General features: G+C 36.4%; 2 protein-coding genes across 4 annotated transcripts; both read left to right on the plus strand.

The window, feature by feature from the left end:
• Positions 1–29: 29 nt before the first annotated feature.
• On the plus strand, positions 30–5,854 carry si:ch73-22a13.3 (inositol-trisphosphate 3-kinase B). The gene is made up of 8 exons (XM_052574170.1): positions 30–276; positions 582–1,423; positions 1,931–2,015; positions 2,169–2,382; positions 3,101–3,305; positions 4,301–4,402; positions 5,481–5,552; positions 5,636–5,854. The coding sequence occupies exons 2-8, from the start codon at positions 659–661 to the stop codon at positions 5,852–5,854; spliced, it is 1,662 nt and encodes a 553-aa protein (XP_052430130.1). The 5' UTR covers positions 30–276; positions 582–658.
• A 1,185-nt stretch (positions 5,855–7,039) lies between these two features.
• Positions 7,040–25,389, plus strand: nxf1a (nuclear RNA export factor 1a). Of its 3 annotated transcripts, none has more exons than XM_052575061.1 (22): positions 7,040–7,188; positions 8,117–8,173; positions 9,109–9,307; positions 9,380–9,503; positions 10,836–10,919; positions 11,033–11,137; positions 11,227–11,304; positions 11,392–11,461; positions 11,620–11,708; positions 13,872–13,979; positions 14,123–14,232; positions 20,490–20,526; positions 20,855–20,923; positions 21,010–21,065; positions 21,169–21,273; positions 22,769–22,827; positions 22,917–23,032; positions 23,129–23,171; positions 23,264–23,336; positions 23,558–23,737; positions 24,155–24,234; positions 25,026–25,389. In XM_052575061.1, exons 1-21 carry the CDS (start codon positions 7,107–7,109, stop codon positions 24,186–24,188), a joined length of 1,878 nt encoding a protein of 625 aa, XP_052431021.1. In that variant the 5' UTR covers positions 7,040–7,106; the 3' UTR covers positions 24,189–24,234; positions 25,026–25,389. The 3 variants fall into 3 exon arrangements, with proteins under 3 accessions (XP_052431021.1, XP_052431020.1, XP_052431022.1); XM_052575060.1 differs by having other exon boundaries at positions 24,174–24,234; XM_052575062.1 differs by lacking the exon at positions 7,040–7,188 and adding an exon at positions 7,528–7,626 and having other exon boundaries at positions 24,174–24,234.
• Positions 25,390–26,541: the final 1,152 nt, after the last annotated feature.

The following is a 26,541-nucleotide window of genomic DNA, read 5'->3' on the forward strand; positions in this document are numbered from 1 at the left end:
AAAATTTCCACATGGAAACACATGTTGTATATGGATCGTTTGTCAGAGTATGAGCTGCTCTCACATTAGAGAGAGTGTGGGCCAGCCGTCGGCCCAACCTCAAAAAAGCTCATTGTCAGATATGTTGTGGAAAACCATGATGTCACATTATGCAAAACACTGCTGGAAAACGCTGACAGCAAGACTTTAAACTGGTGTCAAGTCTTTAGCTGGTTTAGCTGAACTACTGGTGGGTTCAGTTTAACACACAGGAGTGATGAAAGATTGGCGACTCAGGTACGTGGGAGTACATGCTTTTTCCCCCTACAAGTATTGTTTTGAACTTTGTGCCATTTAGCATATGTGGGCTATTTCCTGGACAAGATAATGTTTGTTTTTTTATCGATTTCTATAGGAAATCACAAGTGACGGCAATATTTTTTAGACCGAGGCTTTGTATATGTCAAGGAAATTCCCTACATAATGTGCCTCTTTAAATAACAATAAAGATATTGAATATTGTATTATGTTATTAAGATATCATCGGTCTATTCATCTGTCATCTTTAGGTATGGTTTATCAAATTTTGTTTATCCCATCAGATTCTTTTCTGGAGCTCAAAATAACAAAACAGGAGTTTTGTCCATTTTCTGATGAAAATTTCCCTTCAAGCAGCTTCATGAAATACTTGGATTCTCCTCCAGAAAGAATGAGCACATTGACAGAAAAGAGAAGCAATGGAAGTGATGGGGAGACAATGAGAGATGCCATAGAAGAAAGGATTTTTGATTTCTCACCATCCTCAATCAAGAAAACTGGCTTCAGAGCCAGACCTAAACTGGCTTCTGCTCATGCCGTCCTTTCATCCAAGCTTGAAGATCCAGCAGAAATGCAGACAAATGCAGATGAGGAAGCGGAGGATATGAAACCAGAACCTCTGAAGCGCAATTGCATGGATCCTCTACAGATACCTACAGGAGAAAAGACCAAGAACAAAGACATAGAAGAGCAGAAAGTGAAAGAGAGTATGACGGCAAGTGATAATCTTGTTGAAGAGGGTTCAAAAGTGGCAATGAATGCGGCAACAAAGAAAAGCCTGTGGAAAAGCAAGATCGAACTGAGGGAAAGACTGGGAGGAAGTCTGGAGAGTATCGATGAGAGTAATGAGGGAGATTTTAGCAACAAACGACTGCACAGGAAGAAGAGTTGGGGTTCCAGACAGAGAAACACACAAACGCTTGGGTCATCACGGGATGGAGAACATTTCTTGGAGAAAAGTATGGCGAAAGATGGGGAGGAAGAATTAGTTCCACACCCTATTCTCTCTCGGGTTCTCTTTCACTCCTCAGCTTCGTCCTCTTCTTCCTTCAACTCCTCAGCAGAAAGTGATGAGGTTTTCAGTGAAAATGAGGACACTGTTGCCAGGAGGCAGACCATGAAGAAGGTGAGTATAATTTTGGGAAGGCTTAGAAAACACAAAGCAGTTTATCTAGATTCTGCAGAATCTCTCAGGAGCAGTGAACTGACGTCAGGTTCAGTCTGATCTGTGGACTAACTGAAATGTTATGTATTTTTTCGGTGCACTGAAATGTATCAGACAATTTGCATGATTCTCAAAGTGGACCCATAGCACTGCGTATTTGAATAAGCTATTTGCATAGTACTGTAGACCGAGATAGGGTCAGAGTAGCGTGTCACAGTCACATTTCCAATATTCCCAAAACAAATTCAACTTATCTTCAAATTTTATACTTGATAAACATGCAATATACAGTACCCCATAATAGACAAGCAGTAGGCAATGTCTTCGGGTCTGAACAGTTTCACAATGGGTAGAGTATAACTGTAAAGCAAGCTATTTTATGAACCATTTTATGAAATGAAACCCCAAAAAATAGTTTTAAGGTACTGTTAGATCTCTGCCCCTAAATGACTCCCATTTCTTTCCCAGTGTCGATCTTGGAGAACGTTTTTGACCATAATGCAGTGGTCCAAATGTACACAAAGCTCATGGATCCAGCTTGCAGGACACGAAGGTACTCAGGATTTTGACCCTGACCATACCTACACTTTCTATCAAAATCCATTAGGTTATAGGTGTAAAATAGGTTTGAGCATTCCTTTTGTCTCTGCCTGGTCCAAAACCATTATTCTGAAGAGAGAAAATGAGTTTTGTATGTTCTGTCTAGGTAACGTGAGGCTGAGTGAGGGCGGTGAGGTGCTGAAGAGGTTTTGTGAGGTGGAGGCCATCTGTCTACAGGCCCTCATGTCTGACGCTCTCTATCAGTTTGTGCCTCATTATTTCGGGCCCATCAGTCAGGATGGAGAGCGATACATCCGACTAAAAGATCTGCTTAGCGGGCTCAAAAATCCTGTCATCATGGACTGCAAAATGGGTGTCCGGTAGGAAGGAAGGAACCCTTACTTCAAATACTGATTAATTTTTTACTTAATATATTTAGTTTAGATTTTATTTGTTCTCTTAAGCCATAGTGCTTACGGTAGCTGAGAATCTCAAAATGAGAGACAATATTTTAAAATAATGCAATTTGTGGGTAGGTTTTATAAAATCATGATGCGTTTGCCTGCAAGACAGAATATTAGTATTACACAAATTTTGGGAACTGATTTTTTAATTATTTTTTTTTTTTGGCTTTGGTCAAAATAATTTTGAAGGGCCAAAATCATTAACAGAGTTACTTTTCAATTAGTGCTTCTCCAATTATGCATTTTGACCTTGTGAGGGACTATTTTGTGCACTCAACATGGATAAGCTAACAGGTCAACATGTCAGCAGTGTAAACACTTAATGGTTTAATGTATTACCCAAGAACACCATGAACAGCATTCAATTCAATTCAAGTTTATTTGTATAGCGCTTTTTACAAAACAAATCGTTACAAAGCAACTTTACAGAAAATTATGTTTCTACAATATTTAGTAGTAGCTAGCATACGGAGTTCTACTGTCTATTACACAAATGTTACTTATTTCAGTGCATTTCTAGCTCTGATCACCTCCAAGTACCATTTTAGTTTGCTACTCTATGCTTCAATGACCTTTATAAATGTACAATATTTGAACAATGCAGTACCATCTGAACTTATGGCATCACTTGCAGGACATACCAAGAGGAAGAGATCATTAAGGCCAGGACCAATGCCAGTGTACGCTCTGATATGTATCAAAAGATGATGAAAATAGATCCGGAAGCTCCCACTGCAGAAGAACACGCACAGAAAGGTGTGACGAAGCTGCGTTACCTGCAGTGGAGGGATGACAGCAGTTCCACCTCCTCACTGGGATTCCGCATAGAAGGCATAGTGGTACGAAACATGAGGCTAAAGGCCTGATCACAATGATAACTATAACCAGGGAATGATTTGTCGATGGTTCCCGCCTTCTGGTCTAGGCATCCCTGCCTCTGCTGAATTATTTTTATCCCTGTTGGGGATAAAATCATCCCGCAAACCCACTGTGATTGATGTCCAGATCTGAATCAAATGATTCGAGACACTTGGTTTTAAGTCCTGATCTGAATCAAATGTTACGAAATCCAATTGGTATGAAAGCCCATTTCCACCACTAAATATAAAACAAAACATGGTAATTGCGACTTATTATCTTTTATCTCTTGAGTTATAGAGTCAGAATTGTGAGATTTGAACTCGCAATTCTGAGAAAAATAGTAAGAATTGTAAGATAAAAAGTCACAATGACCTTGTTTTTTTTGTGGGGAGCGCTTCAAAACAGTGAATCATTTTGCAACACAATGGTTTAACTGATTTGGAGTTTCAAAAAGCTCCATTGTGTTCTTTGCTCACTTTCTCTATATAATTAATTTCTACATTTGAACAATCGTGGAAATTAAATCATTACAATTAATAGGCCTAACATACAATGTTTTTATTAAACTGTGATCACATTAAAATACAGTTTCCGTCATATCAAAAACTTTTCATAAAACGTTTTCAAAAGCACCCCCCCCCCCACACACACACACACACAAATCACACCCTGGCTATAAAGATAATATAAGCATGTGCTGCATTTCTCTTGTCTGCTGCTTTAAATGCTCAAGATCTTTAAGGCAGGATTAATTCTGATTGGCTGTCAATGCTTTGCTAATGTCATTGATCAGCCAGAAATTAATGTTCTGGAAGTGATTGCAACAATTTTGCATTTTCATTATTTTTGTGCAGTGGACTCTGTTATTCTTTTCCATTTAAAACAGTTGTTAAACTGTATCATTATAGTCATTGTCTTTAGTGTGAGTGGACATTTATATTGATTTTTAACTTCTGTCACATTTTTTTTCCAGATGGGGAACGGTAAAGTATTAAGAGACTTTTACAAGACATGCACAGAAGCTCAAATAACAGAAACACTGTTAAACTTCACCAGGAGGCAGGTTCACATTCTAGTGAGTGCACACCATTTCATACTTAAAGGCCCGGTTTCACAAAAAGGGATTAGCTTAAAAGGTTAGTTCACTCTAAAATTAAAATTAGGCTTGACCCTGAAGTCATCCTAGGTGTATATGACTTTTATATGAATCCAGTAGGAGTTATTTTTTAAATAGTCTTTGATCTTTTAAACTGTTTGATGCCACTCAATGGGTGTTGTGTTGCATTCCTTCAGTCCAAGAGAAGTTTAATAAAAAGCACATCCATCAAAAAAGGTGTGAGTGCAAGCTAGATTCAAGTATATACTATGTTGTGATTATGGATATTTTCCTTTCAAAAATGCATCGACTTGCTACAGATTTAGCTCTCCCCCGGGAGTCGTGTGAGACATTTTTTTTTAAATGGATACCATTTTAATTAAACTGCTCTTGGACTGATGCAGTGCAAAGCCCGCTGAGTGGCATCAATCAGCTTGAAAGATCAAAGACAATTTTTCAAATAACTCAGATTGGATTCATCTGAAAAAAGAAAGTCATATACACCTAGGATGACTTCAAGGTGAGTTAATTACGGCCTAATTTTCATTTTTGGTTGAACTAACCCTTTAAGCCAGGACTAGACCTTAGTTAAATTTTGATATTTAAGGAACATTTACAAAAATTACTTAGAAGAAAACATTACAGGTATGCATCTTGACACAGAACAATGACAGTTATTTCTTAGTTGATAAAATTAAACCCACTCAGCCCATGTATGCACATCTTGTTTTACCCAATATGTGACTTTTATTGTTAAAAGTAAATTTGGTCTTGAATGGGGATTCTTGTTGACTTTAAACAGTTTAAGCATGCTTATATGATTATTTTTCTACACAAAATATGCCTGGTTGACAATATAATTTGAATACAGTAGTCAAAATTTGAAGTAGATCAAAAAAGTTCAAAGTTGTCCTAAAACAAGGACGCATTTTGGTTTTAGGACAACTTTTTACTTTTTTGATCTACTTCAAATGTTGACTACTATCAAAATAAAAACAATTACAGTACATCTTAAATACATCAAAATATCCTCAATTTATCACTTTGTGTATCTCAGGAGGCATATGAATCCAGATTACAGGCACTGAATGAAGCCCTCAAGGAGTCAAGCTTTTTCAACAGACATGAGGTTAGTGTGAAACTTTAAACTTGTCACCATTATCTGAGAATTGCCATTTTGACCTGAATTAACATCATCTCAATTTCTCACAGATCATAGGCAGCTCTTTACTTTTTGTCCACGACTGCAGCAGCAAAGCAAACATATGGATGATCGATTTTGGAAAGACCATCCCAACCCCAGTGGATGTCCAGCTAAGGCATGATGTTCCATGGGTGGAGGGAAACAGGGAGGATGGGTACCTCATCGGACTGACCTCCCTCATCACTTTGCTGGGTGAAGCCATCAAGCAAGCAGGGCAGCAAAGCTGAGAGTGACCTCATATGATTTCATGTTGGATCTATCAATAGACGACCGAACAGTCTTTTGGTCACTACACAGCTTTACAGGTCTATGAAGCTTTACTGTTAACAGTATTAATTAAGCACTTGTGTTGCTATTGTTCTTCAATTCTCAAAATGGAAATGTTCTTGTAAATCACCAGTTTTTTTTTTTTTTACATATAAAAGTTTGTATATTAAATATTTGATACCATAAAAGTATTGTATGTGTATTCTTTCTGTTAAGATACCCAGTTAATGATCATCCAAAGGGACAGTTCACCCAAAAATGTAAATTATATAATAATTTACTCACCCTCAAGTTATTCCAAACCTGTATGGGTATCTTTTTTCTGTTGAACGCAAATTAAGATATTTTGGAGAATGTTGGTAACTAATGATTGACGGTAGCCATTGACATGCAAATATTTTTTCAAACTGTTTGGTTACCAACATTCTTCAAAATATCTTTCCCTTATTAAGCATCAGCCTATTGCACATATTATGCTACAGACATGAATGATATCTCAAATTTTGTAGCTTCTTTAGGGGAGAGGAGTTATTTTATAAGCAATTGCACTGATTTTCACTTAGCAGAATACAACATAAATTTGCTTTGCACTGTGCTTATTAAAGATAAAGATATTTTGAACAATGTTGGTAACCAAACAGTTGGGAAAAAAATATTACGAAAGTCAATGGCGTCAACTCTTAGTTACCAACATTCTTCAAAATATCTTCATTTGCACACCAATCCATACCTAGTGACCAGGGTAGCATTTACTCCTGGAAGTAGGCTCTTTTGACTTGGATAAGTTGGCAAGCACCTACAACACACTACTACATAGCAAGGAACTAAAAAATTCAAAACACATTAGAAACTATGGCAAAGCCCTAGAAACTTGCCACAACACAAATCACATTTTCTTTCAAAAGTCTAAAAAAGTAGTTTTAAAATGGACCGACTTTCAAATGTCAGTTCTCAAAAAAAAAAAAGGCAAATTATTAACCCAGCTGAATAAATTATGCATAATGTACATTTAAACAAATCTGATTTATAGAAAGGTAAGTTAGAACGTGCAACTACCTTCTATGCTTGTGTTTTCGAACGGATCCATGGCCATTCAATGTTTGTTCTCGACCGAGACTTGCGCACGCTCGTGCTTTCAACGCAAGATGAAGCACATTTTCACGTGCGTCAGTAGAGCACGTGCACACGGTCGCGCGCAATTATCAAAAATTGATGAGTCGGTTGAAGATGACTCGACACCGGGAATGGTACCCCAACCTGTCTGTGATAACACGGGTTTGCGAGAGTTCTTCAGGTACAAATGTTCTCAGGATTTAAGTCTGAACATCAACATGTGGTTTAGTGTCTTGCGAAACAGTAATGTTGCTGAACAAAGGTTGCACGTCATGATATTAATGCGGAATTATTGACAAGTTTGATTGTGGTCAGCTGCTCATCTTTACATTTTCATTATATCATTGTTGTTTTTATATTATTAGTAAACCTTTAGTACGTCAACGTTATTCGGTGCAAAAAAGTAAAGCATGTGGTGATGATGATGATGATGAGTGAGTGATATGTCTCCCCCTATTAGTGTTTAATGCAAATACTGATGATAATTCAACGTGATTAAACGTGCAGTTAAAACTGTTGAAATACGTTTCTAAGTTGCAATACATGTAGGAGCAAGTGTTTCTGGGCTTATAAAGTTGTGATATTTAACACCACTGTGCACCAAAGATGAGAGAAATAGGTAATATTTTAATGTTTTAGTTTTCTATCATCGAATTTTGACAAACTTACAAAAGCAACTCGCTACGGTGCTAGCAATATTTGTGCAATTTAGTTTAACTTACAAATGACATATAAGCTAACATACAACCAGGAAGCATGCTATAGAAAAGGAGAACTGTAGAAAAGTCGGGAAAAACGATCCCACGATTATCTGCAAAGGCGACATTCTCCTAACAAAATGCATTGTTTGCACACAGCTAAATATAATTAATCTGTATTTGAATACGTAACAGGAAAGAAATGTTATGAATTAGATTTATTTTTTTGGCACCGAGAGACCCGAATGTAAGTGTATTTTGGGAATTGTAGTTTTTCATTAACTTAATGCTTGTTGATGCATTATGGGTTTTGATGAGCCTGATGTATTCTACTATTCATTTTTTTTTAATTCCCTTAAATGTTTTTTTTCTAGTTAACAAAATAAGAACTCTTTTCCTCCCCTCCTTTAGATCCGAGTGGCTCTTCTGTAGTTCGAGAAGTGTGGAGCACAGAAAGCTCTTTCACAGGTAAAACCGCACCTTGCTGCTATCAGACTTAAACTAAATATATATGCGCACATATAAAAAGTGAAGTGACATTCAGCCAAGTATGGTGACCCATACTCAGAATTTGTGCTCTGCATTTAACCCATCCGAAATGCACACACACAGAGCAGTGAACACACACACAGTGAACACACACACGGAGCATTTATGCTGCGGCGCCCGGGGAGTAGTTGGGGGTTCGATGCCTTGCTCAAGGGCACCTAAGTCGTGGTATTGAAGGTGGAGAGAGAGCTGTTCATGCACTCCCCCCACCCACAATTCCGTCCGGCCCGAGACTAGAACTCACAACCCTTCAATTGGGAGTCCAACCCTCTAACCATTAGGCCACGACTTCCCCACCATACAATCACATACATGTGAACCGAGACATGGCTAGAATACTATTCCACTCCTCATGATTTGTTTTGTGTTGTTTGACTGTGACTATTTCATGTCTTCTTTATGTAGTAGTTCTGCAGAAGATTGTTTTAGGATGACAAGTGCTTAAAAATATCCTAAACATAAATAGCAAGCAAATATAAAAATTTTAATAAATGTAAAAATGCATGACCGTCATTGTTAATGTTTTGCATGACTTCTCATTTAAATATTAACATGGAGAATATTGATTGTAACTTTACACATCTGTTGTATTTATAATTTTTTTAATTAAACAAAAAATTAAATAGACTTATTAAAAATATTAGATGGTGTGCTGCATTCAAGAAATGTAAAATTTTTGTTATGAAAACACGTTTCAACAGCATGTGCTAGAGGTGTTTTTATTATTATTATTTGACAATTTGCATGTTTTGCGTATTGAATATTGAAACCGATTAGCACATCTTATCAAAAATACAGTGGCACATTGCCATTTATGGAAAACCTGATATTTGTGATGCATGTTTGTGTTTGAGATCATGACGGCCGCTGGTTGGGGGTCCGTCGAGGTTGGGGGTCCATCAAGGCTCGTCTACACAGTGGTACAGTTCGCTTGCAGCATCGAGGTGCAGCCCCAGAGTCGTTCGGGCCGGTACCCCGCAGCAGGTTTCAGGGCGGCAGTGTCTGTGATGTGTCTGTGATGAATAATCAGTATGGGAAGTCACAACACAGATTGTAAGTGTTGTTGCAAATGATTCAGCTTCATAACTGTATGAATGTTTCATCGGTGTTATGCTTTTCCTGCAGTATTCCATATGACCGTCCCGGTCAGAGAGGAGAGGGGTGGATGGACAAGATTGGAGGGGGAAACGCACACAGATTCGGAGCAGAAGATGCAGAGAGAGGAGGGAAAAACTGGTTTAAAATTACAGTAAGACATAAACTATTCCTGTTAAAACTTGCATCACTTGCTCACCAGTGGATCCTCTGCAGTAAATGGGTGCCAGTCCAGACAGCTGATAAAATCCACATGACTCCACTCCCCATCAATTAATGACAAACCTGTGTGTTTGTCCGTCATTAAGGTTCATACAAACTTGCAGCTTTTCACTCGATTATTGTGATGTTTTATTCAGCTGTTTGGACTCCGCTGTTTTGGGTATTATGTCATCTAATGGCTACCGTCAGTTGTTTGGTCACCAGCATTCTTCACAGTGTATTCTTTTGTGTTCAACGGAAGATAGAAACTCTGAAATAAAAAAATAGATATATTTTGGGGTGAACTGTATTTTGGGGTGCAGACTGATTAATACACAAGAAGGTTATTAAACTAGAAAAATCTAGACTAAAAAAAAAAGTTTTTATTAAATGCAACCACAGCAGAAATTTTAATATAATTACATTAAAGGGGTCATATGATGTTACTTAAAAAGAACATTATTTGGTGCAATGAAATGAGTTTAAGGTTCAAAAAACACATTATTTTCCACATACTTTACATTATTGTTTCTCCTCTTTCTGAAATGCGTTGATTTTTACTAAGCTCATCATTCTGAAAATCGAGGTGTGCACTGATTGGCCAGCTATCCAATGCATTGTGATTTCCAATAAAACCCATCACAAACTAGGCATTTGGATACAATTTATGATTATAATGACTTCTAATGTCTTTTTATGTGTTGCGTTGCCTTGCATAAACATAAAACCATATCTGCATTTGTGAACTGAGAAAGGACAAACAAAACTCACGTTTGAATCATCAATGGCAAATACTTTAAATATGAAAACAAATTTACAGGCTGTGAGTAAGCATTATTTTTCAGAAAACCGGCATTGAAGGCTACTCTCCTCATCCTCACCTAAATGTGTTGAATACATCTGAATATTTGGGTTGAACTGTTCTGGAACAGCCTGTATATACAACTTAACCACTGATTTTTAGTTGTGTCCTCTTCTGGAAGACCAAACAAACTCTTTGCAACTTGAAGTATCATATCTATTCATGAACAGCTTTAAACAATCCAAAGAGAAAGGAAATCGCTTCATGTGACCCCTTTAACAACTGACTCTAAATTAACCAAAAAATGGGTGTTAACAACATAAATGTTATCTAAAAACATGTTTTATGTTAAAATAAAGTTTTGACCAAAAAAAAAAAAACATTTTAAAATAACATAATATAATACAATCTTCCATTTCAGTCCGTCTCTCCGGCTGGGAACCACTGGTTTACTGCATTTGAAATGTTTTACATTTATTTCAGATCCCACACGGAAAAAAGTATGATAAGAAATGGCTTCTAACATCACTACAGAATCTCTGCCCCATTGCGTTCATTCCATTACACGTAAGTGATCGCTGTGAATTGGTCAGTTTAGCTAAACCATATCGTTTGTCCACAAGGGACTAGCTGATGTGTCTCATCTGTGTCTGACAGTGTGTCTCTGTGTTTTTGTCTAGTACTCCACAGAGGGACATAAAGTTAATTTCTATCTGGAGGATGCTGCTGCGGCTAGCGCTCTGTGCAAACTCACACACAGAGTCACGGACAGTGAAGGGAACCGGGTACAGCGCTGTCATCTGCTGTAAAGCATTCATCTCGTTCTCACACTGTGTTCTATCTTGAAACTGCTGACATGTTTCTTGTTCTCCAGGTGGCCGTGCTTATGAACAGTTGGTCCAGTCCAGTCCTAAAAACCGAGCTGAAACCACAAGATCTGGAGCGTTTAAAGGTTTGACCTACAGCTGCTTCTTGCTGCAGTAACACTTGTGGCCTGCAGGTGGCAGCTGTTGCATTTAACTGTTCTGTTTTTGTGAAGGAATGCATGTCCAAACGCTTTGACGGTTCCCAGAAGTCTCTCGACCTGAACAGCATCCGCACTGATCCTGGTAAAACTATACTGTTTGAATAACCAAAACCCTGAATTACTATAGATTTCCCAAGTCAAGATTACCAGAGTTACCTGTTTGTCAGAAATTTAGTTGAGAGCTTTTTCTAAATTGTTTTTTGTTGTTGTTTTTTTGTTGTTGTTTGTCTTTTCCATCAGACCTGGTTTCCCATAATATTGAGATGATCTTAAATCAAGAAAACTGCATGCAAGCTGTGATCAAAATCATACAGGAGAATATCCCAGAGGTAAGACTTAAAGGGTTAGTTCAGCGAAAAATTAAAATTATGTCATTAATAACTCACCCTCATGTTGTTCCAAACCCGTAATACCTCAGTTCATCTTCGGGACACAGTTTAAGATATTTTAGATTTAGTCCGAGAGCTCTCAGTCCCTCCATTGAAACTGTGTGTACGGTATACTGTCCATGTCCAGAAAGGTAAGAAAAACATCATCAAAGTAGTCCATGTGACATCAGAGGGTCAGTTAGAATATTTTGAAGCATCGAAAATACATTTTCAAAAAATAGCAAATACATTTTCAGCATTGTCTTCTCTTCCGTGTCTGTTGTGAGAGAGTTCAAAACAAATCAGTTTGTCATATCCAGTTCGCGAACGAATCATTCGATGGATCTTTTTGAACCAGTTCACCAAATCGAACTGAATAGTTTTAAACGGTTCGCATCTCTAATACACATTAATCCACAAATGACTTAAGATGTTAACTTTTTTAATGTGGCTGACGCTCCTTTAATCCTAATTTTAATCCTAAAAAGTTTGGATTATTGCAAGTGACAGAAAAAAATGCAAACATGACCCAGATGTTTTTTTCTACATCTGTGAGTGTTTTACTCAAAGCAAAAGAAAATACAGATTTTGTGGAAAAGGCTTTTTATGGAAAAGGCTTTTTATTATTATTTTTTTTATAAACTTGTTTATGTAAAGTTATTTGAGATTAAGTATTTGAACCTGTTCACTCCTTTGCAAACTAAGTTAATTGTACACATTGAAGAAATGTTACTGCTTTTATTTTCATAAGTACAGTACATTAAAGCTGATTCATTCAATATATGTATATGATTTGAAAAATCGAAATTCTTATTTTGTGAAGCAATCTGTAAGTGAAAGTTTTGATTCATTTTGTGAACTCATCAAATTTGTGCATCATCAAATTCAGTAATATTAGGCCTTTCTTTTCTGCTTATTTCTTATGTATTTAGCTTTATTATGATTATTTTTATTGTTTATTTTTTGCTTTTTTTTTTCTAAGACACATGACTACTTTCTCTTGGCATTCAGACAATCAGCTAAATAATGTTTATGACAGAGTAGCTTCAAATTCCATGAAGGTTTACTATGATCGTTTCAGAAGTGTGTCAAAGGCCAGGTGTTCAATGCTTCATGACCGGCTTTCTTCATCTGGCAGCACTAAAGAATAAATATAGTAACTTCATCTAATCCAGTAAAGTTCAGCCACAATGTCTGGGCAAAAATAAGAAATCAAAACATCCAGCTGGTGAAAACTTGAAACTATGCAGTTTTATTTTCTAGGGTAAACAGCTGTGGGCAGGCCATGCTCAGACACTGATTCCAGGAATCACTTTATTTATCTGAACACTTTCATAATAGTAGATGAACAAATATAGTTGTTGATCAGAAATTATGTCACTTGTGATTCTAAAATCAAGAATCATCAGATCAGATGAAAGCAAAGAACAACTGTTAAGACAACGAAAAACATACTTTTCAGATTCATGATTCTTTGATGTGTGCTATTGCACAGAATATGGCATCGATACTTTCCTAATCAGGTTTCCGTTCGAATGTGGTGTTTAGAAATAAGATATTTTCTTGTTTAGATTGTTTTATAGTTTAGATATTTAAAAGTTCTGTTTTGTTTTTGTAATGTATTCTAGTTGGAATGCTCATGATTCATTCCAAAATGGAATTCCTAAAATTATAAAATGGTTTACTAACTGTCATGTTTCAAATTGTTGAGATGGTCTTCTCTGTGAAACGCAAAAAGAGGTTATTGACAGAGTGTTGACAGTATTTTCCATAAATGTTGCAAAAGTGACAAGAAAAGTCCCAAAAAGTTGATTCATATGACTATATTCTATATTCTTCTGAAGCCATACAATAACTTAGTATGAGGGAGGGATTCAGACTTTTTGGACAGTTGAAGCTCTTTTAAATAAAATGCTTTCTTGAAAAATGTCATAGTCATTTCTAAATGTTTTATACTTTTAAATATCATTTAAAAAATAAAAGTTAATATAAATATTGATATTTACATTTTTATGGTTTAATTATTAGCATTTCATCATCTCCTCCGCAGTTTATGTTCCTCATTTTGGAAAATCCTTTATTTTAAACAAATTATTAAGTCTCTCTTTCTTTGATTCTTCTTAGTTGTTGTGTTTGAATCTGAGTAACAACAAGCTGTGTAAGCTGACTGACATTGCAGAACTTGTGGACAAAGTCCCTAACCTGCAGTCCCTGAACCTATCTCATAATGAGGTGAGATTCGCTCAGGTCCTGCTGTTTTCATCTATTATTACTGTCGTCTCACAGTATTAGCCTCAATCTTTAATTCTTCAGATTCTATTTACTCGACTGCCAGCTCCACAGAATTTATTTTCCGCATCTATCTGTGTTTGCAGCTGAAGTCAGAGCAAGAGCTGGATAAGGTGAAGGGGTTCAAGCTGGTGGAGCTCTGGTTGGACAGGAACCCTCTGTGCGATGACTTCAAAGATCAGACCACATACATTAGGTCAGTGCCAGTGACAAGGGTAAATGTCAAACATTAGCTGAAATAATACTTAAAATAATCACAGTTCCTTATACTGTAGACATGAATCCTAGACCTGTTTGTACAGTAACTGTAGTAAAACGATTATAATCTATAGTAATTCTTTAAAAGCCTGGAGGTATAAGGTAGCCTAATTTTAAAAGTGATTTATAGACCTGAAAAAAATAAAATGTAAGAAAACAGGCATTTTGGATATCGTTGTGGACAATGGAAGGCCTTGAAGTCAGAAAGTTTGAGAACCTGACACAGTTACAGTCTTATAGTCCATAAAGTCTCATATAGTCCCATTCTGGCCCACACAGTCTTGTAGTGCTTAATATACCTGAAATATCATCAAAAATAATCATTAAAACATGGCATTGCAGATGTTAACACATGAACAACCATTCATAATTCATTGCTTGTGGTTTATTTAATCTGCTTCAGAGTATCCATCAATTAGTTACTGTGGTTCAGAAAAAAATTAAGTTGTATGAATAAATTGTGATGTTTCTGTCTTTTATATGGCACTCTGTTCATTTGTTATAAGTGCATTCATATGTGCAAGTGTGTGACGGACTGACATGTCCAGAAATTATTTTATATATAATTTTATAATTATCCAGAAATTGATTTTCTTTCTTCCTTCGACTCCAAATCACAGCAGCAGCTGCATTCTGTGTTGATTCTGGGGCTTTTTTCTCATTAGTTTTTTTACACATGAAGCTAATTACAGCCTTATCATAGGGAACTGAGTAAATAATAATAAATTTTTAAAAAATCAAGATCGAAAAAAAAAATTATTAATACATCCACAGGAAATAGTATGGTGGCATTTCAGTCCACAGGTTTTTTTTTTTTTTTTTTTGCTGCGTAATGTAGTAAAGTTGTTTGCTCATGTTCATCTTTTCCCCGTCACTGTATTCCTGCTCCAATCAGACTGCAGTTTCTGGATAGCCAGTGACTGATAAGATCCTGCTCTCTGTCTGCTACAAAAAGCCTACAGTGATGACAGTGAAGAAGGAAGTTGATGGAAGGAAGATGACTCTTCCAAAACTCTGTGTTGTTGTATAAAATGGCTTGGGGACAACTTTTCATGCTAGAGAGAGTGAGTTAAGAAATGCTCCTGAAAACAGGAATAAATTCATCCTACTAATAGTAAAATAAAATGAGTACTGGTGTAAAGAGGACACTGTTTTGGCGCTGTTGGGATCGGTTTCATTGTATTTCTGTTTCTCTCATAGCTAGCTTTGTTCATATTTTTAAGCTGGGGTTCATCAATGCCAAGACTACTTTAGGGCTATTCAGATAGCTTCGCTCGAGGGACAGATTTGCAGACTGAAGATTTGAGGTGGGCCAAGGGGAAGGAAGGCATATAAAATGAGAAATAAAACGGAAAAGCCTATTCAGCAGTAAAGAGAACTGATATTAACAATAGTAAAATATCTAAATGTTATAGGGTTAAATTGAAGTATTCTGAATACATGAATATGCATGGCTCCTTCTAACTTAATGGCTAAATGTAACTGATTTTGCTTAAAGAGGGGTCGAAATGGTCGTTTTCACTCAATATCCTGCTAATCTTGAGTACCTATAGAGTAGTACTGCATCCTTCATAACTCCAAAAAGTCTTTAGTTTTATTATATTCATAAGAGAAAGATAGTCTGTACCGTTTTTTCCCGGAAAAACACGACCGGCTGGAGGCGTGACGTGTGGGCGGAGCTAAAGAATCACGAGCGCGAGTAGGCTTTTGCGTTGAGAGCGTCTGGAAACTGTGACATTACCGTGAGGAAAAAAACATCATCCAAAACAAACCATGGCTAACAGTCAGATTCAGCCGTGTATTTATGATCCAGAATCAGATCCAGAGGCTGAAATTTAACAAGAGCAGCAGCAGCAACGACTACAGCAGGACGTCTCTATGTGGTATGTACTGAAACTGTATATATTTGCTTAGCGGTTTTGGAAAAGGAATAAGTTCCACTTTATGTCGTGTTTTTTTTTTTTTTTTTTTTTAAGCTGTACATGTGGAAAGTGCAGTTTGATGACAACATCGCATGTTGTTTACTTGATGTGCTTACGCGCCGATTGCTAAGTTAATAACACAGAGATATTTGAAGCAGTTTTACTCACCGCATGCGGTTCCAACACACGATCGTGACCCTTTTTCGTTGGGAATGCATTATCCTTAAGAAATAAACTATATGCAACTCCGGCGTCAAACTGGGCCTTCTTCGAAATGCAGGGAACAAACACCTTATATTTATTTGTTACCCCTCCATCCTAGTACATCCCTGCATCTTTTCAATCCTATCCCATTATCATTTATAGCACAATTGTTTATACACTTATTTATTTGGCTACATTTTTTATTTTTTTATTTTTTTTTGTCTGTGTGTTGGTGTCTCTGTGTACTGGAAGCTTATGTCACTAAAACAAATTCCTTGTATGCGCAAACATACTTCGCAATAAAGCTCTTTCTGATTCTGATTCTGATTGCACAACTCCGTTGATGCTCTGTAAAAATAAACTCCATCCACTGGTCCCTTAATGCTTTTTTTTTTTTTTTTTTTGGTAATCTGTGCAGGGTTGTCTTGCCCTGGCAACCAAAAACACACTTCTTTTGTGACATTTTGCTCTATCGCCCTGGTCATTGAATGTCTCTGCTCTGGTCTACGGGAGCGCGCGCTCTTCCGGCAAACGTGCCCTTAGGACCCATATAAGGAAATTCCGCTCCATCTTACGTCAAACAGAGCCATACTCGGAAAAAAAAACTTTCAGAAACTTGTGACAAACCTGAAGGAGTATTTCAAACATATAACTTAATTTTTGAAACTTTGTCCATGTTTAGCATGGGAATTCAACTCTTTAACAGTGTAAAAAACTCAGTATGCATGAAATAGCATTTCACCCCCCTTTAAGATTTTAGCAAAACTAAATTTGTTTTAAAAACAATAGTCTAAACATTGGTAAAGAACTATATACACCCACACCAACTGCCATAGTTTTATAACAAAAAATAATTATATTCCCTCACTCATAATAAATGTAATAAATGACTATATTATAATTTAGTTTTCAATGAAATATACCTCATTTCTGGCAAAACATGGTTAAAACGATTTGTGTTATTACAATACATTCATGGTAAATGTTTGTAAGGGTGGTGATTTGGGGATTTAATTCTAATTTGTTGATTTATAACAGTGTTTCTCCTGTTTTCTTCTGTCATCTGAGGCTGTTTCATCTGATTTGAAAATAGTTTAATTATAGAGTAAATTATGGCTTCTAAGAGATATGTGTGTCAAACTTGAATCCCTTTAACTTTAATGTCGCAAACCATTTAATGTTAGTGTCTGGGAGTAAACATTGCGTTAAATGCAAAATATATATAGGATTTCACAGATCCATTGTAGAATAAGTGTATAGCTTATTGCTTTTTTTGAATGTAGATCAATGGTGGGTCACTTTTTTTTTTTTCTTTCTGATAACCTATTGAGTCTGCAGTCATCAATTTTCCATGAATACACTCATGTGCATTCATACATGTATAATAAAGCCACAGCACCCAACACAATTTTTTTTCACTGAGCTTGTATGGCTTTCATTCACGAAGTTATTTGAGAACTCGTCTATGTCTGTTGAAGTAGAAATACTTTCTCGTGTTCAAGTTTAATATTCAGAAAATGTTTCTGTAAGCCATTTCAAGGTAAAAGATTTTCTTTTTTTCTTGTGATGATCTTGCATTTTGTACATGATCGGATGTAAGAGACTGACATTAGTAGGGTTTAAAATCTTAAAACTGAACCAATCCACCCAGAGAGAGTGTTGCAAATAGGGTTAAAATATCTAAAATGAAATCTATTCTGTGCGGAACCTGGTACAGTTTCAAATGATTTTATCGCAAGGCAAGTTTATTTATATTGCACATTCATACTCATGGTAATTCAAAGTGCTTAACATAAAAAGAAGTCAAATGAATCATAAAAAAATAATCACAAATAATAAAACTAGGAATTTAAAATGGATTTAAAATTAATTTTAAAAAGAAAATTATTATACATAAAATACAGTGCAATCAGTTCAATAAATGCACAGCTAAACAGATGAGTTTTGAGTCTGGATTTAAATATGGCTAATGTTTTAGCATATCTGATCTCTTCTGGAAGCTGATTCCAACTGCAGATGGCATAATAACTAAAACAAGCTCCCCTTGTTTTGTTTTGTGTGAACCCTTGGTTATTCTAATGGATTCAATCCTAATGATCTTAAGGCTGGTTCACACGGCAGGATAATTAGACCGATTTTAGCCCCGATTCACCCCTTCCGACAATTTTAGGATGCTCCGATTATCGTAAAATAATCTGATCAAATATTCCTGCCGTGTGTGGTGTGTTAAGACTGCTCTCCTCTGCTCGGAAGAATGTCGGGACCGCTCCGATCTCAAATCGGGGATATCCAACATGTTGGATTTATTTGGCCCGATTTCTTCTCGTTTGTGGTGTCCCCCGAGGACAAACAATCACGCAGCCTGTGGACTGTGGGTGTAGCCAATCAGAAAGCGAGGTGACGAGGCAGTGATAGTACCGGGAAACAAAATCAAAACAGCCGGCGTATATAATATAACAAATACAAATAAAGTCGATGGGCATAACTACATCCACAACTGCAGTCCACCAGAGTACAAACGAATATATGAACGTTTATTTCAACGGTTATTAATCTGTGTAGTACGTAACAACATTTCTATGAGATAAAACAACAACTTATCTCCATATTATGATATAGCAAGTATAGTCCATGCTCGCGTTGTCTCCACCTCTTTGACCATCGCCTTTTCTTGTTTTTCTTATGTTTTTTCCCTTTAAAAACAAAGCACAAACTATGACCACTGCATCCTCTTCGTCCGCCATGATTGTTTACTCTAAAGTCACGTTTGATCTCGAGGGATTTTGCGAGATTTCCAGTCTGACCTGGGAATGCTCGGGAGTCAAATCGGTTCGTGTGTGATGTGTTGATTTTGCCGTGTGGCTGCACACCACACACGGAACGACCAAAACTGTTAGATCCGTGATTTTTTATCGCTGTGTGTGGGGTCTCTCATATTTGGAAAATCGGCCGACAATTTTAAAATCGTCCCGTGTGAACCAGGCCTTAGTGGTCTGTTAGGCTTATATTCAGTGATCATATCTGCAATATATTTAGGTCCTAGGCCATTGAGTGATTTATAAAAGAGTAAAAGTACTTTAAAATCAATCCAGAAAATAACTGGAAGCCAGTGTAACGACCTGAGGACTGGTGTGATTTGCTCAGATTTTCTGGTTCTAGTCAGAATCCTGGCTGCAGCATTCTGGTCTTTTTAGGAAGACTGGTAAAGAGACCAATACAATAGTCCACTATGCTGGTTATAAAGGTATGAACAAGTTTCTCCAAGTCTTGACTTTTTTCTCCTCGTTTAAATGAAGAAAGTTCTAGCACATCCAACTGTTAATTTCATCAATGCATTGGCAGAGGGAGTCAGTGGGGCTGTAGTCATTTGGTGATAAGGCTACATAAATCTGGATAACATCAGCATAGCTGTGATAGACAATTTGATTTTTTCATATTATTTGACTAACTGGGAGCATATATGGACTTAACAAGAGCGGTGCAAGAATTGAGCCTTGTGGGACTCATGGACGTCCACTTAGACTTACTGTATTCTGTCCTATACTCGTATAATGACATCTCCCTTCGAAGTGACCTGAATCCTTTCAGTACCATTATTATTATTAGGCTACTTTCTATTAGTGCTTGCCTGATGGAAACAAGTTATTTCTGTGCTCGACTTTTAATAGTGACCAGTGGATTTGAAAAATAAACATGATAGTTTGATAAAAAATAAATTGATAGCCTTATAATTCATTGATAGTGTATTTGTGGTGTTGTCTGCAACCTGATCTCCAGTGAAAGGCTTCTGCAAACAAAAAAGAAAAGCCCTATATGAACCGACAGCATAATGAAGTGAGTGGATTTTGCTGATGGATCTCTTATCTATAAGATGATTTCTGTGTGTGAGGTTAATACTGACCCATGTCCGAGGTACTCGTCAAAGTTTTGGACCTGAACCTGCTCGGTTCTCGGGTTAGACCTTGGTTTTTCAGATCCAAGTGGACCCGTGAAGACCTCTAGTGTGTTTGCCTGCTGGAATGATTAGGTGTGTCACTGTTTTCCTTTTGTCTTTCTTGTCTTGTGACAGTGCTGTTCAGGAGAGATTTCCCAGGCTTCTGAGATTGGTGAGGTTTTTTATTTGTCAGTGTTTTGAAACAACATCACTCAATGTATGGTAAAGTTATTAGTGTTTTTTCAGAAATAAAGTCAGTTAATCATTAATTGGTCAAGGACAGGAAGCCTGATTCCAGGCTGGCTGCCAAAAGAACACATTGCTTAAGTGTCATTGTGCACTTTTCCAACTGTAAAACAGAATTTTACAATTTTTATTAAATGTGCATAATTAAGCAGTGCCTGTTATTTTAGAGAACTTTTTTTTGTATTTATAAGCTATCATCAAAATGTGATCACTAGCATTTGAAGGAGTGAATCAGATGTGTGTTATTTCTGTAGGACGGTCATATGCTTCCACCTCCAATCTGCTTTGACGTGGAAACACACACAAACATACCTGCTTGCAAGGTAGCTCAAGAGTCAGTGGTGTTATATTGACCTGAGGAGTGTTAATGTGAAGTTTTTGACTAGATGTGTGTGTGTAACTAATTCAGGGCAGCCACTTTGTATCGAATGAAATCCAGGGACTCATTCAGCATTTTCTGCAACAGTAAGTGCATGTGTGCAATTGTTTTCATGTAGGATGATCTTTAGTATTCTGTAAAGTATGCTTTTGTCAGCAGTGGTCTGTGTTTGTGTTTGCTTTGTGGCAGTTATTACTGTGTGTATGACTCTGGGGACAGACAGCCGCTGCTGGAGGCATATCACAGTGATGCCTGCTTCTCTCTCAGCCTGCCATCAATAAACCATCTCTCAAGGTAAAACACCACTCATCTTTGTTGATACTCTGCTGTCTTTAATAAGCAATTCAATATATATTTACACTCACTGGCCACTTTATTAGGTACACCGGTCACACTTTATTTTAGGGTCCAATTCTCACTATTAACTAACCATTAACTATGACTTTTGCCTCAATTAACTCCTTATTTGCTGCTTATTAATAGTTTATAAGGTAGTTGTTAAGTTTAGGGTATTGGGTAGGATTATGGATGTCATGCATTATATGTACTTTATAAGCACTAATAAACAGCCAATATGTTAATAATAGACATGCTAATAAACAACTAGTTATTAGTGGGAATTGGACCCTATACTAAAGTGTTACCGGTACACCTGTTCAATTGCTTGGTAACACAAATTGCTAATCAGCCAATCACATGGCAGCAACTCACTGCATCTAGACATGGTGAAGACGACTTGCTGAAGTTCAAACCACCATCAAAATGGGGAAGAAATGGGATTTAAGTGACTTTGAATGTGGAATGGTTGTTGATGCCAGACAGGCTGGTCCGAGTTTTTCAAAAACTGCTGATCTACTGGGATTTTCACGCACCACCATCTCTAGGGTTTGCAGAGAATGGTCTGATGAAAAAAAGAATATCCAGTGAGCCGCAGTTGTGTGGACGAAAATGCCTTGTTGATGTTAGAGGTCAGAGGAAAATGGGCAGACTGGTTAGAAATTATAGGAAGGCTACAGTAAGTGAAATAACCACTTGTTACAACCAAGATATGCAGAATACCATCTCTGAATGCACAACACGTTGAGCCCTGAAGAAAATGGGCTACAAGAAGACCACACCGGGTGCCGTTCCTGTCAGATAGGAAACAAGAAAGAAGAGACTAAAATTCGCACAGGCTTACCAAAATTGGACAATATAAGATTGGAAAAACGTTGCCTGGTCTGATGAGTCTGGATTTCTGCTGCAACATTCAGATGATACAGTCAGATTTTGGCTTAAAGAACATGAAAGCATTGATCCATCCTGCCTTGCCTTAATGTTCAGGGTTTGTTTGTGTGTGTGTGCGTGTGTGTGTGTGTGTGTGTATATATATATACTTAGAATATTTATACCTACTAAAATGACAAAACACAACAAGATGAAACAGGACATATATAGAAATAAATACTAAATATTCAAAATATTATCAATAGAATAATGCAAGTAAGTGTGTGTGTGTGTGTGTATGTATGTATGTGTGTGTGTATGTATATATATATATATATATATATATATATATATATATATATATATATATATATATATATATATATATATATAAATAAGGTAATGGTGCTTAAAGTAGGCTTTATTTGTCTTTACTGAAAAAAACTCACACTGCACAATTTTCTTTATATATAAAATAAATGTAAATGTAAAAAATATTTTTAGTGTTTGTAAATGTGCAGAATTGTATATGATATAAAAAATTTAATTTTGGTCTCATTTAATTTTTCCTGTAATTTTGCAGGTGCAGGTTAAAAAATTATTATGAACACAGCCGCAACATCAAGAACATCAAAGATCCCTGTATGTTTCACACATGAGAACTGAGCAAAGAATAGAGTAAAAAAAAAAAACAGATCAGTATGTGTCATGTACAGTTATCTTCTTAACAGCCGCTTGGTTCCACTTGCTAAAACGCTCCCGCCTGACTGTAGTCGCCTTCCTCAACGAACTCCCAAAGACCCAGCATGACATGAATTCAGTCAATGTTGATGTCAACACATACTCCGTGAGTTCCTCAATGATTTTATTACTGCTATCACTGGAGCTTTCTTCTTTTTTATTTTTTTTTTGACATTTTGATGTTCTCCTGCCTTCTCCATAGAGGACCTTATTAGCGTTCACAGTCAGTGGAGTGTTCAAAGAAGGTGAGTGTTGCTTGAACGCAGTTACATGTGTCAGCATAACAGTGGATCAAATAGCGCTGTGTTCAACTCAATGTTTGTTTTCCTCTTTTCAGCTGATGACAAATTGAGAGACCGTGTCAAGGCTTTCTCCAGAGTCTTCATCACAGTTCCAGCTCGGAATTCTGGGTAGGAAAAGACAGCAGCAAATCACAAGCATGAACAAATAAAAACTCTCTCTCACTCTCTTCTCACTTATAACTTAATATGTTTATCTTCATCTACTGGCTTTCCATGTGTTTGTCTGAACTTTCAGCTGACAGTTAAAGCAGTCATCCTTAGTCACAATTAGCTCTTAGTAACATAAAGTTGATTGGTTAATGTTTATTGGTATTTGTTGCCTTCTGCAGTCTGTGTATTGTGAACGACGAGCTCTTTGTGAGAAATGCCACCAGCGAGGAGATACGCAGTGCATTTGCAGCACCAGCCCCCTCGAATTGCCCAGTGTTGCCCACCCTCATGCCATCCCAGCAGGAAATGCTGCCTGCTTTCTCCCAGATGTCTGGAATGAACCTGGAATGGTCTCAAAAGTGAGCAGAGGGCAAAAACCATGCCCATATACTTGCAATTCTTAATTATAGAACTAGATATAAAATTTTCTTTCTAAGAATGATGGGAAAAACTAGGGCATAGGCCATATGAGGCTTAATACAAAAACGGCTATTTTGCTATTTATTTTATGTTTATTTGCATCCAAAGAAGTAAGTTATACTCCATTAGCAAGACATTGTTTTCAAATGAGTGTCCCGAAAAGTGAAGCAGTTTTCATTTGAAAAATGTTTAATTTTAAAATGGGTATTATCATATTATTGTTTAGAATAATAAATGAATTTCCAGTGAAGATGGTTATATATTGTTACTTTTGATATAAAGCTGACCTTACTTTGATGTAAGATTTTGGTAATACTGCCCACCCCTAGTCAGTATTATCCAACCTTGTTGTTAAGGCTTGTGTATTGCTGTCAGATGTCTGCAGGATAACGCATGGGATTTTAACCGAGCTGCTCAGATTTTCTCAGAACTCAAGGTATGAATTTGTTTGGCCAGTTGATAGAAATGTAATATGTTAAGTATGCCCTCAGTTCGCAGTTCAGTTTGCTGCTAATAAATAAACAGAAATTAAAAGTTATTGGCTTTAACCATTGAAAGCCCCACTAGTTTAAATGTTTCGAAAGCTGATTAACCTTCTCAAAACATTTTGCCAGTCTTTGACTGGATAAGCTGAAGAATTTATCTGAATCTCCTCAGAGATCAGGTGACTTGTGAACATGTTGTGAATCATTGTTGTTAAAGGGTTACTCCACCCCAAAATGAAGATTTTGTCATTAATCACTTACCTCCATGTCGTTCCAAACCTGTAAAACTTTGGAACACAAATTAAGATATTTTGGATATTCGGGAGGCTTGTGACAAGTGTCAAGGCCCAGAAAAGTATGAACAGCATCTTCAAAATAGTCCATCTTCCATCAGTGGTTCAACCGTAACATTATTATGAACGAGAATACCTTTTGTATGCGAAGAAAACAAAAATAATTACTTTATTCAACAATTTGTCTCCTCTGTCTCTCCCCACATCAGAAGCATCAGTTTTCATCCAAAATATATTGAATTGTATACCGAAGATGAACAAAGCTTTTACGGGTTTGGAACGACATGGGAGGTATTATCATTTTGGGTTGGAGTTTCCCTTTAATTTATGTTGATTAGTGTTCAGATCTGAGGTGGACCATGTGCTTTTGAAATCTAATTGCATCCATTTTGAGGCTTTGGGGTTTGAAATGTATCATATTATTCATTATAATATTTTGTCTCCTTTAGGCTCAAGGAAAGATACCTGAAGCTGCTTTCATAAAATGAAAACAACAAACATACAGAAATGCATATGTATATAGTTAAATTTTTTTGTTTAGCAGGCATTTAATTATGATGTGTTAAATTGAAATATAACAAACTTGTTTTATATTAATTATAGAGTTTTATTTGTTTGATTTTTTTTTTAAGGGTTATACCTCTGTTTTATGCTTGAATAAATTAGAGCACTGTTCCTGCATTAATTTTAAAAGCACTTTTTCTGTTTTAATTGTGATGTCTGAAGTATGTGCTGAGCTTTTGTTGGTGTTGTGTTAAATGTGATGTTTTCACAGCAATAAAGTTTGTTTACTCAGCAAGATCAAGAAATCAATACCATATCTTGTTGTTTCTATATTAAAATAATAATTATGATTATTGCTAAATGAAACACACAAAAAAATGACAGCACTGGAGGAATATTTGGCCCTTACTGGACAAAATTCCAGGTAAACTTTTGGCCACGTGATTAAATTTGCTTTTGTTGAAACTGCTAAAGTTAATCAATACAGTAGGTATGTGACAATCTGACCTATATACGCACGAGCGCTTTGTTCCCAGCAGGTAATCAGCGCCAGACGCGTCGGCGACTTAGGAAATCTTTCTTATCTTTGCTTTGTGAATACCTCTAAAGCCCATATACTAGTAACGTAAATTACGTCCTCATGTTGATTCTCACGTTCGAATTTCCAAGTTATCTGCCGTAAGAAGAAAGTTATAAGCGAAGCAACATTTTCTCGTGTTTATAATTTCATTATAGGTATGATTTTGTCAAACATATAAATAAATACCATGGATGGTTATGTATTTATTTAGGAACAACTGTGCTTCTAGCTGCCTGCTAGGTCAAGTGACCCGTTTATGGCAAAGTGATTAGTCGAATCTTACAAACATTTCAGCCCATGTGTGCTGTATTATTCTTACAAACATTGTGAAAATAATTAAATTTTACCAACTCTGTGCAGAATAATACAGCACACATGGGCTGAGATGTTTGTAAGATTTTTTTTTCAAAAGTAAATTAAAGCAGCAAAAAAAAAAAAAAAAAAGTCTGTAGTACTTGTAGGCTTACAAGTATATATTATACATAAGGGTATATTACTTTTTGAAATCTAAATATCATATACTTAAAAATAAATAAATATAATATACTTTTGATATAATATGATATCATATTTTTAAAAGGCTGTTTATTTTTTATGTGGAAATATATGTGTGGATTGATGCTCTCGGTTTCATTAATTAGTGGTTAATTAGAAATAATAAATTTATTATATTTACCTTTTAAAAAGAGGTCATCTTAATCTTGTTGGGCAATTTATTACCTACACTGTGGGGTTTGAATTATGCAAATAGACCAAGAAATGAGGATGTTATGATATTTTGAAGTGTTTAATCAAGCGGAAGAGGTCACAGTTTTTCACTGTTTTATTGTTATAATTAGGTACAAAATGACCCCTAATTTCCGAATTTAAAAATTCCATAA

This window comes from Carassius gibelio, chromosome B14, assembly GCF_023724105.1.
Source record: "Carassius gibelio isolate Cgi1373 ecotype wild population from Czech Republic chromosome B14, carGib1.2-hapl.c, whole genome shotgun sequence".
In the NCBI taxonomy this organism is placed as follows: Eukaryota; Metazoa; Chordata; class Actinopteri; order Cypriniformes; family Cyprinidae; genus Carassius; species Carassius gibelio.

Coding starts and splice junctions, on each gene's coding strand:
- si:ch73-22a13.3 (XM_052574170.1), top strand. CDS start 659: ATGAAATACTTGGATTCTCCTCCAGAAAGAATGAGCACATTGACAGAA. Junction 4,403..5,480: donor GGAGGCAGGTTCACATTCTA/GTGAGTGCACAC, acceptor TGTGTATCTCAG/GAGGCATATGAATCCAGATT. Junction 5,553..5,635: donor GCTTTTTCAACAGACATGAG/GTTAGTGTGAAA, acceptor AATTTCTCACAG/ATCATAGGCAGCTCTTTACT.
- nxf1a (XM_052575060.1), top strand. CDS start 7,107: ATGAGTCGGTTGAAGATGACTCGACACCGGGAATGGTACCCCAACCTG. Junction 20,527..20,854: donor TTCCCAGGCTTCTGAGATTG/GTGAGGTTTTTT, acceptor TTATTTCTGTAG/GACGGTCATATGCTTCCACC. Junction 23,033..23,128: donor TTGATGTCAACACATACTCC/GTGAGTTCCTCA, acceptor CCTTCTCCATAG/AGGACCTTATTAGCGTTCAC.